The following is an 18031-nucleotide window of genomic DNA, read 5'->3' as shown; positions in this document are numbered from 1 at the left end:
CTGCAGCTGGAGGGAGGCCAGGGTCCAGCTTCAAGAACTCTTCTCTGTCCCTGTCTTCAGGGAAATCCTTCCTAATGCTGGACCCAAAGTCAACTCTGTTAATCAAAGGAACTCAGCCACACCTGCCTCTTCCAGGAGCAACTGGGTCACCTCTTTTTTTTTTTTTTTTTTTTTTTTAATCAACAGTCAGTTACCTATTCAGCAGTTACTGGGCTCTACCCAAGCCCAAATGTCACCATGAGACCAAAGCAAATGCAGAAACAGGTTACTTTTCCAGGAGCACAGAATCAATTGGAGGACAAGGAAACAAGATAAGGCACGGTGGTCAGGCTTGGCTGTGTGGACAGATATGTCAGTGGTTTGCAGCTTTTGGGGTCCTGAATGAGAGAACAGGTCCCTCTCCTGTCAAGACAATGTGCATATCACACTCACTTCTGCATATAAGTTCAGGGGTCCTCAGACCCGAGGTCCACTATGGAGCCCCCTCCACCACCACCACTTCCCCCAGGCTGCAAGGTCCCTAAGCCCCTGAAGAGTCTGAGGGGGATACAGGTCCCGCTTGATATTTCACAGGACTGTCTGCCCCGCTGCCGGAGGGCCCACGCAGACGGGAAATCTTGTGTCAAACTTCGCAGGACGGATGGGTGGAGTAGGCTAGTTCAGATTGAGGGTCAGAGAGGATGGAAGTAAGTCAGCCCGCTGCTGTCCCACCGCTCGGCCGGGTCCAGGGCTGGGTCCAAAGAGCGCTTGATTCAAGACGGGCCACTGGGTGGACAGAGACAACAGATACACAAACACGAAGTCGGACACAGACACATCAAAACTATACAGTACACAACACGCTCTGAGACAGAGGTACATACTAGCCCCGAAGACAAAACCGTGCAAAATTGCACAGATGTAAAAGCACAAAGGCCCAGCTACGCCCAGTCAACCAACCGATCGATCTAAACACGTAGATAAAAGAGACCCAAATTCAGACTCGCTAGCGCCGAAACCCTCACAGACACGCCGCGGGCGGGTGCGGAGATGGGCAGGGCCTCCCAGGTCGAGGCAGGGTCAAGGGTCAGAAGGCGGAGACGCGCCCAAGATGGCGGCCTCCATGTGCGACGTGTTCTCCTTCTGCGTGGGCGTGGCGGGCCGGGCCCGGGTCGCCGTGGAAGTCCGCTTTGTGAGCAGCGCCAAGGTGAGGCCGGGGCGGACCCCGTCGGCAGCCCCCACCCCGTCCGGCCTTGGAGACAGCCCCGCGGGGCCCTATGGCCGGAGCCTAAAGGCTACTCTGCCGCTCGGACGCCGCGGCTCGGCCCCTGCTCCCGGCCCACGGGCTCCCTGTCTGTCCCGGCGCGCAGGCTTCCGGGGTGGTCACGCGGAAACCAGGGCCTGCAGAGTCTCGGTGCGCGCCCCCTCCCCGCGGAACCCGGCCGGCCTGCCAGTGGCGCTGCTGCGGCTGCTCCCGGCGGGGCTGGGGGGCGCCGGGCCAACGGACCAGGCTGGGGGACATTGCTGCTGGGCCCCGGGAGCGGCGGGCGGGGACGTGCTGAGCAGAGGGAACTGAGGTATAGAAAAAACGAGGGTCCACAGGGAACTTTCTGAGTGAGATTTGGGGTTATGGAGTGAGTAGAGAGGCCAGGACTCTTCTCGAAGGGCTTTGGAGTGGTAGGGAATTTTAACTGGAGCCCAAAGCCCGTGGGAGCATTCGAAGGCTTTAAACAGGGCGTGATTTTTGTCGTTTTATTATCGTGTTTTGAAAGTTCATTGTAGAAATTGATACAAAATGCATGTAAGGAGAGAGAAGGTAAAAATCGCTCATAATCCTACACGTGTGCAAATATATAAAGTTACATTTTTAGAAAGTGCTTTTTGATGTAAACTTTTCAATATCAATAAACCTATTTCTACATATTAATTTTTAAGAACTGAGTAATAGTCTGTTTCATGGGCGGGCCACAGTTCACTCAACCAGGTACCTGTTTATGGACTCTTATGTTGGATCTTATTTTTTTGACCCTGAAGTCAAAGGTCTTGGAGCTCATTTTCTGTGCACACATCCTTTTTTCCTCTCCAGCACTGAGTATTTTGTTTCTTAGTTATCTTTTGGTATGTGCAAATTGATTATGTTATCAATTGATATGTGCAAAATGGAATTACTTTGTTCTCATTTACATTTCTTTGTTGCCTGGTGAGCTTGAATTTATCATGTGTTGTGGCTGTGTGTATGCTTGGTCCTTGTCCCAGATGTCAGCCTTCTAGTCATCGGTCTCCTGCTCTCAGCATCTTCATACTGATCCAGTTCCCCAGCCTAACCTTGCATTGCTCTCCTTCCACTCCAGAGGCATCTGGAGCATTCCTCTCCTTCCATGGTAGATCAGCTCCCATACATCCTTGGTCTCCTCAGCTGCTCACATCTCCATCTCCTCCCCAGGGCCTCTAGTGCTCTTGGTTGGCTCACAGTTTGATGGTGTCTCCACCGCTCCTAGCATGCAGAGATATTCACCTATACCTTCTCTTAGCCCCCATCCCTCTGCCCCCTCCTTTCTGCACTTCTTCCCTCTCACTTCAGCCACTCTCCTTGTCCAGGTGTTCTATCCCAGTCTTCTATCAAAACCCCAGCTCTGGAAGAATGAGCTGGCCACCCTCTCCATGCCCACACCTGATCTGCTGCTGGAGAAAATCACATACCTACCCAGACTTGATGACAAGATGCATTTTCCTGGGTTTTTTGCGTCTACATTCATCAAGTGAGATTGATGTGTGGGTTTTTTCTCTGTGCTGTCTTCCTCAGGTTACCACATCAGAGTAATGCTTGTTTTTTGGTAAAATGGAGAAGCTTTCCATTTTTTCCTCTATTATTGAATAGTTTAAATAGCATGACAATTACTTGTGCTTTGGTTTGAGAGAGCTGGCTCATGAAACCAAATAGACTAGGGGTCTCAGATGGGGGTAGATTTTGACCACTTTCTCTGTTGCTTCTATGGATATTGGCAGGAATGATTTTCAAAAATTTACCAACTACTATGCCAAGGACACAACCAATCAGAACAGAAACCTGACCAAATACAGTGGATGCCAACCAAATGCCATACTGGTGCACATCAGCCAGATATCGGCACTGCTTATTAGTCTGTTGAGGCTTTTTTCCTTTTGAATTCAGTTTTGGTAATTTATATTTTCTAGAAAATCATTCTATTTCATAAAGATTTTAAAATTTACTACATAGTCTTAGAGTTTTGCACAATCTTTTTTTAAAATTTACTTTTCAAGTTGGAACTATCTTTGCATAGTTTGTGCCCTCTCCATTCAGGTTCAATTTTCTCCAAGCTTCTTGGTAATATGAATTAGAGCTGTTTTTCTTGAAACACTTCCATATGTTTTGCGGATGAGTGGTTTCATGGAGGAATAGCTCTGATTATTTTCCCTTTGTTTTGATTACTAAATCTTTTCTACATTTGGTCCTCCAGAAAGAGATTAATATTTATCTAATATTAAGATTTGAGATTGGCAGAGATAACATGGGTCTCTGTCATATCTTTTTATTCCCTAGAGGAAGGCCAGATTTTCATTTTGCTCACTTGGGTCTCAGGGGCTACAAGGCATGGAGGTGAGGCTTCCAGGAAGACAGCCAAGGGTGCATCCATGGCTGTGCCCCGTGGTTTTATTTCAGCTGTCCCTCTCTACTGTTAGAGCTCCCCGAGTTGTTCAGAGGGGTGAGATTTGTGGCTCATGGGTTGCTCAGGGCCTGTCTTGGTCTACACATCCTGCCACTCTGACTTTGGGAGACACCCCTGTCTAGCCAGAGTGCCAGTGCTAGAAGGAAGCACGGAGCTACCGCGGAGGCCACATGACAGGACATTTCACTGCTGTGTCACTCTCCCTTTTGTGACAGTTCATTGTTGGCAGGGGCACCCCCCTATTTTCTAAGTGAACAGTGGGAGTAAGTGCCCAGCAGGGCCAGTAACTGCCTGAGTCCTGAAGCTGTTTCCTGAGTCCCTTTGCATGTTTGAGAAATGGCAACTCAGCGATTGTTTTCTCATCCTTCATCCCTTATATGATGCATACAGTGCTTTAGACCAGTGTTTCTCAAATTTCAACATGCATGTGACTCACCTGGGCATCTTGTTGAAAAGTAGACTCTGATTCAGCAGGTCTGGGGTGAGGCCTGAGGTTCTGCATTTGTAACGGTCTCCCGGGTGATGCCTGTGCTGCCAGTCCATCACCTCACTTTGAGTAGTAAGGAGCTAGAGCTCATGAGGTACGTTCACCTGGGCTATATCATTGCATCCTGGAAGCTGCGTGGTAGGTATTATTATACTCACTTTTCATGTGGGAAACAGATGCAAAGAAGTGAAGCAACTGGCTCAAAGGTTCACAGCAAGTTAGCATTAGGACTGGTGATAGGCTTAGTTATTCCTTTCAGTCTAACACCTGAGAACTTGTTGGGTGCCAGGTACTGTGCTAGGTGCTGCAGGTACCCAGCCGACCAGGGAAGTAGGGCATGTTCTCCTCCAAAGTAGGCCTCCCTCTCCCGTGGTGTAGGATTTCTCTGCAACCCTGAGCAGCAGTATCACTGCCAGGATCCTGGAGGGGCAAGTGGGTGTCTCAGAGAAGGCTGCCCTGCCATTCACCAGGCCCTGCTTTTACCAGGTCCTGGTATAGGAGGTCCCAGCCTGCTATGAGCCTTGGCCCTGTGGACCATTCCAAAAATTCTCCTGCTCTGAGTACTCCAAGATGGCTGATGTGGTGTCTCCCTCCCCATCTCAGGCCCTCTGCTCTGAACAGGCCGAAAGAAGGGTGACTGAAAATAGGTCAGAGCTGCATTTCTAGAGGAGGCAGTTATGGAGGGTGCCAGCCATGCTCCATGAACCCTCCTGAGGCAGAGGCCTCTGCTGAGAGGGAGGCACATGGGGGTGAGGCTGGGTGGCCTTCTCAGAGCCCTTGGAGCTATGTCCTCTGTCTCTGCTTATGGACATCCTATTCCTTCTCTGCCCTCTTAGGGAAAGGGGCTGTTTGCCACCCAGCTGATCCGGAAGGGGGAGACCATCTTCGTAGAACGGCCCCTAGTGGCTGCACAGTTTCTCTGGAATGCACTGTATCGCTACCGAGGTGAGCACATCTCGCCCACCCTCATAGCTGCTGGGCCAGCTGCCTTTGCACATGGAGGAGAGCTGTGTTCATCCCTACTGGCTGTCGTCTCTGAACTCTGGGTGCTGGGAGGAATGGCTGTCTTCCCTTGAAGAACCATGCCTCCGTCTAATCTCCAGCCATTTGGGGCTATGAGTCTGCAGGAGAGAGGCTCTTCTGAAGTGCTCCCTGGGGGAGGACTGTCATGCAGGTGGAACTCAGTCTGGCCCGTAGTCGAAGGGACTGGATGTCATCCTGAAGGGCTCTGTGCCAAAGTGCAGCCCTCCACCAAGGGGGGCTATGTGCCCATTGGTGAAAAAAAGCTGAGTTAGGGGTCAGAAGCAAGTAGGATGCCCTTAGCTTTGCCAGCCACCTGCTTTTTTCACGCTTTTCTTAGGCTACAGACAGACTGTGAAAGGAGGGTCACTTGGTTCCAGAATGTGGAGAAAGCCCAGTCTGGGGAGGGGAGGGGAGCCCCACAGACTAAGGGCCGTTGAGAAGCAGGGAGAGTCTGACAGGAGGGTTGGGGACTCCAGAGACGGAAGAGGGAATCATCTACCTTTGAATGCATGTGAAATTCATGAATTCATTCCATTCTTTAACATAGTCATTCATTCACACACTTCCCAAACATTTATTGAGCACCCCCTATGTGCCAGGCACTATTCCAGCCCTGGGGACACTGCTGTAAAAAAGGACAAACGTGGCCCCTGCTCTGAAGACACACTGTCATGTCTGTCTCGCTCCCTCAGCTTGCGACCACTGCCTTCGGGCACTGGAGAAGGCAGAGGAGAATGCCCAGAGGCTGACCGGGAAACCAGGCCAGGTGCTGCCTCACCCTGAGCTGTGCACCGTGCGCAAAGACCTCCACCAGAGCTGTCCCCACTGCCAGGTGAGCATCCGGGGGAGTGCACCTGAAAGGGGGCAGGTAGGGGAGGCCTTAGCTGAAGTATTCTTTGGGGAGACAGGCGTGAGGACAGACCTGGTCATGGCACTTGAGAGCCACAATGTCGGCAAGACATTGAAAAGGCTCAGTTACTGGTCCAGTTTCATCCTCCCTGTTCCAGTCCCGTTGTCTAGAAAATAGGCTTAGTGGGAGCTTGCCCTCTTCCTTGGAGCCTAATGGGGGTTCTCTCCTCTACCTGAAAAGCTTTCTTTCCTCCCCATGGTTTTAGAGCTTGGATTAGGTACCCCTCTCACATCCCCCCAGAGCACCAGATGCTTTCTGATCTTGTGATACCACTGAGGTACTGCTCAGGGGCTATTTGTGGAAGGAATGCAGTTAGAGGAGGCGAGTACATGGGACATGTGTGCCTTACCCCGTGGCCAGATCCTAGGGTACTGACCTCTACCCCTCCAACAGGTGATGTACTGCAGTGCAGAATGTCGGCTGGCAGCTGCTGAGCAGTACCATCAGGTCCTGTGCCCAGGCCCCTCCCAGGATGACCCCCTGCATCCTCTCAATAAGCTGCAGGAAGCATGGAGGTAGGTGGCATTTCATCCCTTCTTTCCTTTATCCTTCCCTCCCTGTCTGGGAAGGGACAGGCCTGCCTGCTTGCCTCGGCTCAGCAGATACAGCTATTTTTCTTAAGTTACCATCCTCTAGATTTTTCCTCCATTCTTAGGGTTAAACAGAGGGCACATCCTCCAACCCCTTGCCTTTAATCTGAGCTGCCAGTCCCATCATCCTGGGCATTTTACACACTCCCAAAAAGAGCCCCATTAAGCCCACAGGAATGTAAAGTTCTGCCCAAGTCCTTGCTGATGACTCTCTCTCTTTGGTTATAAATGGGATTGGGAGGAAGGATTCTCTGTAGCAATCAGACTGGGCTTCCCTGAACTCAGCTACTGGGGAGGGAATGTCTAGGCCAGATCTCTTTCTTTCTCCCCAGGAGTGTTCACTACCCCCCTGAGACTGCAAGCATCATGTTAATGGCCCGGATGGTGGCCACAGTGAAGCAGGTGAGCCCACCGGACCCTCCCAGGGAAGCTGACACTGGTCTCATTCAACCCTTGGCCTCAGTCTCCTCCTCACCTCAAGACCCTGGCTTGGATGCAGAGTTCCTCCTGGGCTTCCCAAAAGAGAGCCACTTGCTACGTAAACCTTAGGAGTATCTAACCACAAATCTGGCAGGTGGAGTGGGGGCTCATCTTGCCTGTAGTCTTTGATCTATGAGAGTACTTCTTGTGGAGCAGCAATTCATGCATTCAATTTACAAGCACCACTTCTTCAGGAATGTGTCTCTCACATAAAGCGAGAGAAGCCACTCTGACCCCATCTATTAATATTGTTGCTCCTCAGCCTCATTCTCCTGTTTTCCTGGTGGTGTTGAATTGGCTAGCTTGGCCCCAGGAAGGGTCTGCCTAGAAGCTCATGTGTGATGGTGTTTCTCTGATGGCAGGGGCTTTAGAATCACAGGCTACCTCTCCTACGTGGGCGGGAGTGGCAGTAAGGAGGTGGGTCTCTGTTGAGTCCACGTGTGCACATGCCTGCACGGGCATATGTGAACGTGGCCCTGAAGCATATTTGTTCACTGCAGGCTAAGGATAAGGATCGTTGGATCAGGCTCTTCTCCCAGTTCTGTAATAAAACAGCAAATGAGGAGGAGGAAATTGTCCACAAACTCCTGGGGGACAAATTCAAGGTTAGTCTTCTACCATGACCCCCACCCCGACCCCCACCCCCAGTATCCTGGGATGCTCTGTGGCTATCTCAGAGGAGCTCCACATTTGGTCCCTTCCCAGCCCCAGGAGGGGGTTAGAGCCTGGGGCCAAAAATCTATTCAGAGGACTTATATTCCTGCCACTGTTTAACTGCATGACCTAAGATTGGGAAGTGAGGTGATGACAGAGGAAGGAGGGGTTGGGTGCCCTGATGCGGGAAGGCAGTACCTCATCATAGGATAGCAGTAGGCAAATCAGGTATAATGGAAAATGGAGGGTTGGGAGTCCACAGGGTCAGGGAGCAATGTGACACAGGAGAATTTTAGCTGCCAATGTACTTAGTGCCCACTCCCAGTCAGTTACACACTCTCATTAAGGACAGCAGACTTCCATGCAGGAGCTGCCTGAAGGCGGAGGCAGGTGTGTGAATGGGCATCTGGGGTGGGCCTTCCTGCACTGAATTCTGAGGAAAGGAGAGGGAGAGTCCAGCTGGTCTAGAGGCCAGGTTGGGGAGCCTGGAAGGGGCTGGTGAGGACAGACATTCTAAGCCAGGCTGCCTCAGTCCTGCTGGTACAAGTGCTGGAAAACGGAGGAATTTGGGATTTGCCACCCTTGGTTGGAGCAGGCCAGCGGACTGCCAAGGCTCTTTGGAAATAAGGACTCTGTGGCCTTCCTGTGCCCCAGGGAAAGCTCATTCTAGAGCTGGCCCTTTTTCCTTCCCTCACCTGGTCTTCTGGGCCCTGCCTGGGTGCTAATGGGAAATCCCCAGGGATGCAAGTCTCTCCCTGTTTCCCCTAAACCAGGGCCAGCTGGAACTTCTGCGGAGACTCTTCACAGAGGCCCTTTATGAGGAAGCACTCAGCCAGGTGAGCGTGGGGAAGGTGGGACCAATGGCCTCCCAGTTACTCAACTTTCCAGGAGCAACTAGGTCAGCATCTCCTACTGGGACAGCTAAGCCAGAGCCGACTTGGTCTTCTGGAGTTGGGATGGGACTGACTTACGGAAGACTTTCTGAACAGAGAGTTGTATCAGGAAGAAAAGCAAGTGGCTGTAACCTGAGCACTCATCCCTCTTCCTCCCCTACAGTGGTTCACTCCAGATGGATTCCGGTCTCTCTTTGCTCTTGTTGGGACCAATGGCCAAGGAATTGGGACCAGGTTAGGAGAGAATGTTCCAGAGCTATTGGACTTGTCCCTCAGGGCGTGGGTGGGAGATTGACTGAGGAAGGTAGCCACAGCTCTTTTCAAGAGTAGGGCGGGTTAGGGTGTGACTCTGTGGCCAGAGTGCTGGACTGGACACAGTGGTGGGGCTCAGAAAGACTGAGACAGTGGAGTCTGCTCTTGGGAGCCGTGGTCTCCTGGGGAAGATAGGACCCCCACCCTGGAGAAAGAAATGGGCTTAACTTTCCTAGAGGTGGAGAGCTCTGTGAGCTGGGCCTCTTCCTCTCCAACCACGGCTGCCTGGGACCCCCAGCTCCCTGAGCCAGTGGGTCCATGCCTGTGACGCTCTGGAGCTGAAGCCTCAGGACCGCGAGCAGCTGGATGCCTTCATTGACCAGCTGTACAAGGACATCGAGGCAGGTTGGTGAGATGGAGTCTTGGCCTCACTCCACCATGGAGATGCCCCCCAGTCAGATGATGGACACGCAGTCTTCCCCCAGGAAGCTCTGAGTTAATTATTGGGGAAGGTAATCCCTGTATGCCTGTGGGAAGCTTCAGGTCTGTCCATAGGACACACAGATGAGAAATAACCCTGAGAGCCAGGCAGAGGCTCAGTGCTGGGGGTGGGGGAGTGCTGATAAATACAGTGATAGTGTTGATAGAAAGGCAGGGCTTGTGCCTCCGGGGAGCAAGTTCAAGTAAAACAGTCATGATTGGGCGGCAAGACTGTGGAGCCAGTGCGTGTCATTAGAAGCCTAGTCCTTTTTCCATCTATAAAATGGGTAGAATGACATCTGCATTTTCCTGTCTTACAGCAACTGGCGAGTTCCTTAACTGTGAAGGATCTGGCCTCTTTGCGCTCCAGAGCTGCTGTGAGTCCTGGCATTGAGGAAGGTGGCCTCGTGGCCACAGTTCCTCTCTCTCAGTTGTCCCCTTCTAGGCTGATAGAGTTGAGTCTGGGAGTGGGGTTAGGTCTGAGCTTCCTTGGGGATTCCCCTGGGCCTGTTTGGTTCCAGCATTTTTTCATGCATTCATTCATTGGACTGCTTGTGCCTTAATGTATGTTTCTGTATAAAACCTTCCAGTAGGCCAGGCCCTGTGCTAAGGCAGGGCACAGAGCTCTGATTTTTCCAAAGGGAAGTATGGGCTTTGCACCGCCACTGCTCTGTGAGATTTGGTGGGGGAGTGTTGTGAGAGCTTGGGAGGCCCTCAGGATCCTGGGAGGAGGGAGCTCAGGCTAGAAGGCGAGTCTCTTCAGCACCTGATGGGAGGTGCAGAGTCAGCTCGGACTACTGTCTTTTCCATATCTCAGCCTCCCACCCTCTGCTTTTTCCTCACTGCAAACCCCTCCTCCCAGGCTCTGGGGCCACTCTACCCCTCCCAAACTAGGCTCTCAGAGGACCTGGCTCGGCTGTTACCAGACATCCAATAGCAGACAGGACTGAGTTAAGTGGTCTGGCATGGCCATCCCTTTCACAGCCCTGTCCCTCCCTTTGCAAGACACTGGGAACACAACTGAAAATCAAGTTGACCAGTGAGGAGGAGGGCAGGGGCAGTCAGGGCGGGTGGGAGAGGGGAGTGATGTGGGAGGGTGTTGGTGCCTGTGTACTGTGGTCTTCAGGAAAGAGCACTGGATGGGGAGTCAGGAAACTTGGGAGTCAGGACCTGCACAACCTTAACAGAGATCAGAGAACAAGGAAGGATGCGACCCAGTGCTCTGCAGAGTTGAGGCTGTTATTTTTATTAGTCAACAGTCCTCATTACCTGCCTCTTATGACCCAGGCAACCACAGCTGTGTCCCCAATGCAGAGACCTCCTTCCCAGAAAACAACTTCCTTTTGCATGTCACTGCCCTGGAGGATATTAAGCCAGGAGAGGTGAGGGGGCTGGGAGCTGTTGGGGGTTGGTGGGCAGTGGGCCTTGCAAGTTCTGTGCAGGGATTGGGAGCAGTGGTGGCTAGAGCCCCAAGTCGAGGCTGTTGGCTTGAATCTCCACGTGCCCCAGGGCATGAGTCTTTTTGCCCATGGGTATGCTCTACCCCACCCCACTTCTTCAAAAATAATTCCAGAAAGCCTCAGACAGTGTTTGAGACAGCTGTGTGGCCAGGTTCTTGTCCCCGGCCACCTTTTGATCAACAAGGCTGTGGCTTCTAAGAAAGCAGGAGATGGCTCTTTATGGCTTGGGCTATGGGGTGCTAGTGTGGGTTTGGGGTCCTGGCTGTTGGTGCAATGCACAGAGCCTGGTTGAATCTCCTCCAGGGCAAGTAGCATCGCACCAAGATAACCTCTGACCCCAGCCACAGATCTTGGCCATGGACTGCCTTTAACCATGGCCTGAGGCTAACTATACAGTCCCTCTGTGTCTCAGACACAGGTTGTTAGAGCCTCATAGTGGCCTGCCTGCTGTGGGACGGGAATGGATCAGGGCAGCCCACCCTTTTACTAAAGGGCAATTCAGGCCTGGCTCCTGGGGATTGGGCAGTGGTGGAGATAGGGCAGTGGTTGGGGAGGCCCTAATCCCATCTAGTAGAGAGCACAGACCATCAGATTCCACCTTTCCTCTGCCCTCCAGGAAATCTGTATCAGCTACTTAGACTGCTGTCAGCGGGAGCGCAGCCGCCACAGCCGCCACAAGATCCTCAGGTGCCAGCTGGGGACGTGGTGGGCAGCTGGGCTCTGGGGTCCTCCAATCCCGGTGGATGCCTGACTTTTCACCCTCTCCACCATCCTCCCACCCCCTGCAGGGAGAACTATCTGTTTGTCTGTTCCTGCCCCAAATGCCTGGCAGAGGCTGATGAACCCAATGTGACCTCAGAGGAGGAGGAGGATGAAGAGGAGGAGGAAGGAGAACCAGAAGATGCAGAGTTGGGGGATGAGATGACTGATGTATGATGTTGCCCTACCTGGAAGGGGCCCTACCGCAGACCCTGCCAGAAAAGGTGGCCTTCCCGCAGAGAAGAGGCTTGGAAGGAACTCCCCACTCCCGTTGCCTGCTTTCCCCCAATTCCAGCTATTTCTGCTGGAGGGTAGGACAGAGGCTGGATCCTAGGCCCTCCACGCCCCCAGTAGACCTCATGACCTGGACACTGCTGCTGAGTGGCTCAGGCTCTGCGCTGTCACTGAGCCTCTCAGAACTGGCCTCCCCGCTGGCCTCTGCTCCAGGGTGTGAGCGGCTGGAACCAAGGTCAGGGCCTAACAGTGTTTCTTCCCCTTGGCTCCATGGCCACGCTTATCCATCCACCTGAGGCTTCACCCCTCTCCACTTGCTAGGAGGGGGTAACAAAGTGGCAATCTGACCTCACTGAAGAAGAAAGGAGAGGGGGTGAGACACCCTCACCTTCCTCCCCACCTCCCTCCCTCATAGCTGATAAGGCAACTGTCTGACCACTAGCACAGCTGGGAGAGGCAGGAAGGAAGAACCAGGCCTCCAGAGCATCTTCCCTAAGGCTCTCCGCCAGGGAACATGGAACTAGGGGTATTACCTCTCTCTCCCCACATCCCTACCCCCAGCACTTGGACATCGGGGGGAGTGGAGATTCACGCCTTCCCCAGACTCCAGAATCTCTGTACTTTGTGCCTTGCCCCTCAGGCGCTGGCACAGTGGCTGGCCCCGTGGGGTACAGAAGAGGCCTCTGCCTCCCTCAGGAGGGTCATGTGGGGGACCATCACCTCTTCCTCACAGCCTCTTCCCATTGAGGATTGTAGCAGGACAGCTGACACCTGGGGGATGACAGGCCTATGCTCCTTAATGTAGGGTGCTCTAGAATCTTCCCTGAACCTGTTTAACATGGGTCAGTGAGGGGCTTTCCTGGCCTCTCCATGTTTGGGGTCTCCACAGAGGAATGTTGAAGTCTTCCAGAAACCTAGAGGAGCTACGCTAGATACTCTGAGATTAGCCCTGACTTTGTCCCCCTCCCACAGATTAGCACTACCCCTCACTCTTGGGTTGGATGCTGTGGGAATTATAACCCATCACTCGCAATTCCTTTCTGCCTACCTTACCTGAGGGGTCTGCCATGTCCCTCTGCTGTGGGATCCCAGGGAGGGTAGGTGCTCACCCCACAGGCACTTTCCTGGATCTTGAGCAGGTGGAGTCTGCCGGTCTGGCCTATTGGGTTCTTACTCCTTCACAGCAGTCAGCATCCTCCCACCCCTGCCTGTGCACTATTCTCAATAAAATGTGAGTAGTGACAGGCCTCTGCAGGAATGCTTTGTGGAGAATGGCTTGACAAGCTCCCTGGAGCACACAGCCGTCATGCAGGTGCTGCAAAGGCACATAGGTTAGACCAGGTGAAGGCAGGAGATGGGAACTCCAGCTTCCCAGTTCGGGCTCCTCTCTGGTCTCGTCCATACTCTGCTGTGCAAATGTTTCCAAAGTCCAAGAGCAAGGGTCCTCTGAGGCCCAGTATGGATCCCCAGCACCAGCCTCTGAATCTTCTCCCCCTGGGGACTGAACTATGGTTTCCTGAGTTCTTGAGCAGGAGGCTGTGTTGGGATCTAAGATGAGCAGCCCGAGCGCTGGTCCTAGGGGACCTTGAGCAAGTCATTTATCCTCTCTCGGCCTCAATTACCTCCCTTCAACACAAGGGCATGGAACCAGATGAGTGAGTTTGGAGGCCCCTCCCGCCCCTGTGTGCTCTTATTCTAGGACACAGTTGCAACCCTGATGAGAGGCTTTATTGCTAAAAAGTCAGTGAGGGTTTATTAAGTCCTCAAACACCAGCTCCTTAAACCACTCCAGCAACTGCTGTGAAGGACATTGCGAGGAAACTCTGGGTTGGGTTGGAGCCAGGTGGGATGTGACAGGCCACAGGTGGCTCTCAGGCCACCTGTGTTTAGCCCCTTTTGTTCCAGATTCTAGCCAAGAAGGCCTGGGCCTGGCTCTTGCCTCTTCCCATACGATGAGACACATTTGGGGGCCCTGGGGACAGGAAGGCCTTAGCTTCCTTTAGCCTAGCCAAGGCCCAAGCCTTTTTCCTCTACCTGGCTCCACCTGTCCCCAAATGCTATCCCCAAATCCCAAACAGCAGAATTCCTGGATTTCCCCTTCCTAGCCCAGAGTTGCATATGGCTGGAATGTGGGACCAACTCTTCTACCAGAAGGTCCAGGGTGGTTGCAGCAGCTCAAAGGTGGGGATGCTGGTGACATTGACTGGGATGGAAATGATGGCCCATGGCAGCCCGTGCTGTTCCAGGGAGCGGCGGATCATGTAGCTGGGAGGGCATGAAGAAAGGTGGCGATGGTCACTTTCTCAGCACCCCATCATCCCCACTGACCCCGTCACTGGGAGTTCCAGAGCCCAAGGACTTTTTTGGCCCTTTAACTGGGGCACCCCAAGATGAGGCCTGCGGGAAGGGACCGGAGATTGCCCTTGACCTCCCCGAGTCATGGCACCCAGCCTGGTGCTGATACAGCCAGAGACAAGGAGCCCTCACCCATCTCGGCCGAGCAGGAAAAGGGCAGGGATGTCAGCCGTGCGCTGGGTACTGTCCTGGATCATCTCCACATAGAAGCTGTCATTGTCAACCGCGTTGTCAGAGATGATCACTGCCCTCCCGCCGTGCTCCTGCACCACCCGGGTCTTGGAGAGGAAGGAGCAGCCCCTGGAAGAGGTGGTGATGAGACAAAAGGAAAGGCAGGAGTTGCCCCTCCCACAGACCGTCACCCTGGGAGGATGAAAGGACCATGGAAAATTTTTTTATAAAGGCTCGTAAATGGCCAAAAGGCATGGATAATCTTAAGACATTTCTTCAAGACCCTTAAAAAAATTAATTATTTAAAAACAGCTCTTTGAAAGCACCACCACCAACATTGGTCTCAGAATCTACCCCGTGCCTGACCTTCCCTTGTGCCAGTGCCTAACCGCTCCTCACCCCCTCTCCACCAGAGCGATCTGGTCCTGGATGAAGAAACCGTTGGTGAGTTCCCCGCAGGCCTCTGAAGGTTCCGCGGGGACGAGGTGAATCTGCTCATACCTTGTGTGCTGAAAGACATTTAGACAGGCCAGAGTGTGAGGAGACATGCCTGCTTTAGGACCCAGCTGACAAAGGGTGAAGGAAACGGGGAGTGGTTTCTGTGCGATGGGCACTTGAGCATTTTACTTAATTCTCGCAAAAGCTTAACTAGTTGTCCTCCCCAACCCTGCCTTTCCGTGAAATAGGGGAGTTGGTATGGACCCAGAGAGGGGAAGTAACTTGCCTTAAGTGACACAGTGCAGAGATAGAGCTAGTAGATCCCTTGGTTTTTCACCATTTCATGTCCCCAAAGAAGACAGCTTGTCCCTCCATCGTGCGCAGGTTTGTATTATACCCAGAGGAGTAGCTGGAAGACCTTCCTTCCTGCACGGCAGCCCCTGGAGGGCAGAGCTGGATTCTGCTCCCTTCCCTGTCCCAGCACTCAGGTATTGGTTGAAGGGATAAGAGGGTCACCTCAGCTTAGTAGGGGGAAGGTGGAGACGGGATCAGAGACCTGGGGGCCTCCTGAACTTACAAAGATACCACCAAAGTCCTTGGCAGGTGTGGCTGTGAAGATGTAGCGAATGTCCCCAGGACTCAGCACTTGGAAGTACAAATAATCATGGATGCGTAAGCCTGAAAGATAAAGAGTACAGATGAGAAACCTCCAGGGAATGAGCTGGTTCGGGTTCAGATCATGGACCTGTGTCTTCAAATGGGCTGGCTATAGTCTGGGCTCAGGGACCCAGCTTCCGCCAAGTGGGTCCTCCAGGTGGTAGAGCAGCTGAGGAGAATAGAGTTGCCCTGGGGAGAATAGAGTTGAGCAGACAGAATTAGCAATCCCAGAGATGTAGCTGCTGTTGCTGCTACACAGGTGAGCCAGGAAGACTGAGAGCTCTAGTATTCTCTCTCTGAGGGTTAATCTGTCTTTGCTCTGAAGTGGACCCGAGAGTTTCAAGGTGGAGCTGTGGTACAAAACAGTCCTCACTAAAACTTAAAAGTTGACTGTCTGGTGCCGGCCTGGTGGCGCAAGTGGTTAAGTGCGCGCGCTCTGCTGCTGCGGCCTGGGGTTCGCCGATTCAGATCCCGGGTGCGCACCGACGCACCGCTTGGCAAGCCATGCTGTGGCAGCGTCCCATATAAAGTGGAGGAAGATGGGCATGGATGTTAGCCCAGGGCCAGTCTTCCTCAGCAAACAAAGAGGAGGATTGGCAGATGTTAGCACAGGGCAGATCTTCCTCACACACACACAAAAAAGTTGACTGTCTGGTTCCACTGCCACTCCCCTAGTTCAGCCACTATCGTTTCTTGTCCTGACTATTCCAGCTTCTTAACTGGTGTGTCTTCCTCCATTCTTGCTCTCTAAGGTCCATTCCCCAAACAACAGCCAGGGACCTTCTTAAAACGTCCTAAAGCAAATATGACCATGTCACCACTCATGGCTTTAATACCCTTCAACAACTTCCCTTTGCACTTAAAATCTAAACTCTTAGCTAAGGCCTGCGAGACCCTGCTCCATCTGGCCCTTGGCTACTCCTCCAACCTTATCTCTTCCTTCCTATGTTGAAGCTACGCTGGCTTCCTTCCAGTTTCTTCACTTCTCTGAGTCGTCTTGCAAGCTGCTCCCTCTATCTGGGAGGCTTCCTACCCTCACCCTACCCCACCTCTACCTCTTTGCCTGGCTCACTCCTACTCATCCATTAGGTCATAGCTTAAATGTCACTTGCTCAGAGAAACCTTCTGCCTATGACTGCCCTCCCCTTATGCCCATTCAAAATGTACTTTTTCTCCGTTGAGATTTTCAACATATTTTATAATTATACAGTATTCATGATTTTTTGTTTAATGCCTGTCTCCTCCACTAGGGCAAGGACCATAAGTTTGTAGCTTCATTCAATGCTGTATCTGCGTTACCTAACACAGTGGCTAGGATGTAGTGAGTGCTCAATAAAGACTGTTGAATGAGTGAACAACAACTATTTTCAGCTCCATTGCCCTGAGGAAGAGAACTGCCAGCATGACCAAATTTTTCTGGGGTGTGGGAACATCTCTTCAGCACCAAACTTTAATGTTTTACCTGGACTTGAGTCCCTGGTTTTCTTAGCCCAGAGAGACTGAGGAATGTGGAAGGGTAGAAGCTGCTGCCACAGGTCCATTAGTCTATCAACAAACTACCAAGCCACTACTATGTGCCAGCGTTAGGACTGATTGTGCCTTTAGCTGTCATTGTCTACTGCCCAAATCACAGCCGCCAGGTAGAGCTCCATCCATTGGCTTGGCACTGGGCTATACAGCCTTTTATCCTGGGAGTGGTGACTTCCCATTAGACACAGATACACTCCCAGGAAGCCTTCCTGGACTAGCACAAACTCCTCCTCCTCCCCACACACATCTTTGCATCTGCTGATCTGTGTAAATTAAATGTGGGTATACGTATGTGCTCATGTATGTGTGTGGGTGTGTATGTGTGCTCATGTAGGTGCAAACAGGTTGTGTGTGTACCTGCGTGCTTGTGCGTGTGAGCCCACGTGTAGGAATGTGTGCTCCTGTATATTGAGTGCTCACATACATGTCTCTAGCCGTCCCTTATTCCTCCTCCTGGTCGCCCCCTCAGCCACCTGGGTCGGCGCTAGTGGGGTCTGGGGGCAGTCTTGCTTCGGCGTGAGGAGCTGAGGACTAAGAGCCTAGCCTCAGGCCGTGCTCAGCTCATGTCCCTGGGGACCAGCACCCACCCACTCCAGTCTCCCGTCCCCCGACCTGCCCTGCCCTGAACTCGCGGGGTCCCCAAGGTGACCCGTGGCCCCCGGCCCGAGACGCGTGCCAGCTGGACGGCCAGCCCCGCCCAGCAGCGCAGCCCCGCCCGTTGCCACTCACCGTGGGCCGCGACGCACGCGGGGAGCCAGAGCACGAGACAACACCAGCCCGCGGCGCCGGGGACCATCTCCAGGGCCCGGCCCGGCACCGCGCTTCCTCCCCCTGGCCCGCCGCGCGTCGCTCGCCGGACTTCAGCCTGACAGCTGCTCCGGCCTCCCGCCCCCAGACCCGCTCTCGCCGCTGGTTGGTGGACGGGAACGAGGACCACGGCTGATTGGCTCTGACGCCTGCTTATATAACTGCACTTTCCGCCTCTGCGCC

The 18031-nt window shown here is 53.0% G+C and overlaps 2 protein-coding genes across 2 annotated transcripts; one reads left to right on the top strand and one right to left on the bottom strand.

Moving 5' to 3' along the window:
• The first annotated feature begins 1061 nt into the window (after positions 1–1061).
• On the top strand, positions 1062–13137 carry SMYD5 (SMYD family member 5). The gene is made up of 13 exons (XM_004435537.3): positions 1062–1186; positions 4992–5100; positions 5871–6010; positions 6482–6603; positions 7011–7080; positions 7659–7763; positions 8586–8648; positions 8869–8939; positions 9256–9362; positions 9758–9814; positions 10725–10819; positions 11514–11584; positions 11686–13137. Exons 1-13 carry the CDS (start codon positions 1091–1093, stop codon positions 11831–11833), a joined length of 1254 nt encoding a protein of 417 aa, XP_004435594.1. The 5' UTR covers positions 1062–1090; the 3' UTR covers positions 11834–13137.
• A 435-nt stretch (positions 13138–13572) lies between these two features.
• Positions 13573–17918, bottom strand: PRADC1 (protease associated domain containing 1). The gene is made up of 5 exons (XM_004435536.2): positions 17771–17918; positions 15432–15532; positions 14816–14925; positions 14378–14545; positions 13573–14155 (listed from the first exon to the last, which is right to left on the bottom strand). Exons 1-5 carry the CDS (start codon positions 17835–17837, stop codon positions 14035–14037), a joined length of 567 nt encoding a protein of 188 aa, XP_004435593.1. The 5' UTR covers positions 17838–17918; the 3' UTR covers positions 13573–14034.
• Between the last annotated feature and the right edge of the window lie 113 nt (positions 17919–18031).

The sequence above is a fragment of the Ceratotherium simum genome, chromosome 11 (assembly GCF_057802395.1).
Source record: "Ceratotherium simum simum isolate JZ-2026a chromosome 11, ASM5780239v1, whole genome shotgun sequence".
Classification (NCBI taxonomy): Eukaryota; Metazoa; Chordata; class Mammalia; order Perissodactyla; family Rhinocerotidae; genus Ceratotherium; species Ceratotherium simum.
The sequence above is the reverse complement of the archived record's forward strand: the minus strand, read 5'-3'. Positions and strand labels throughout refer to the sequence as shown.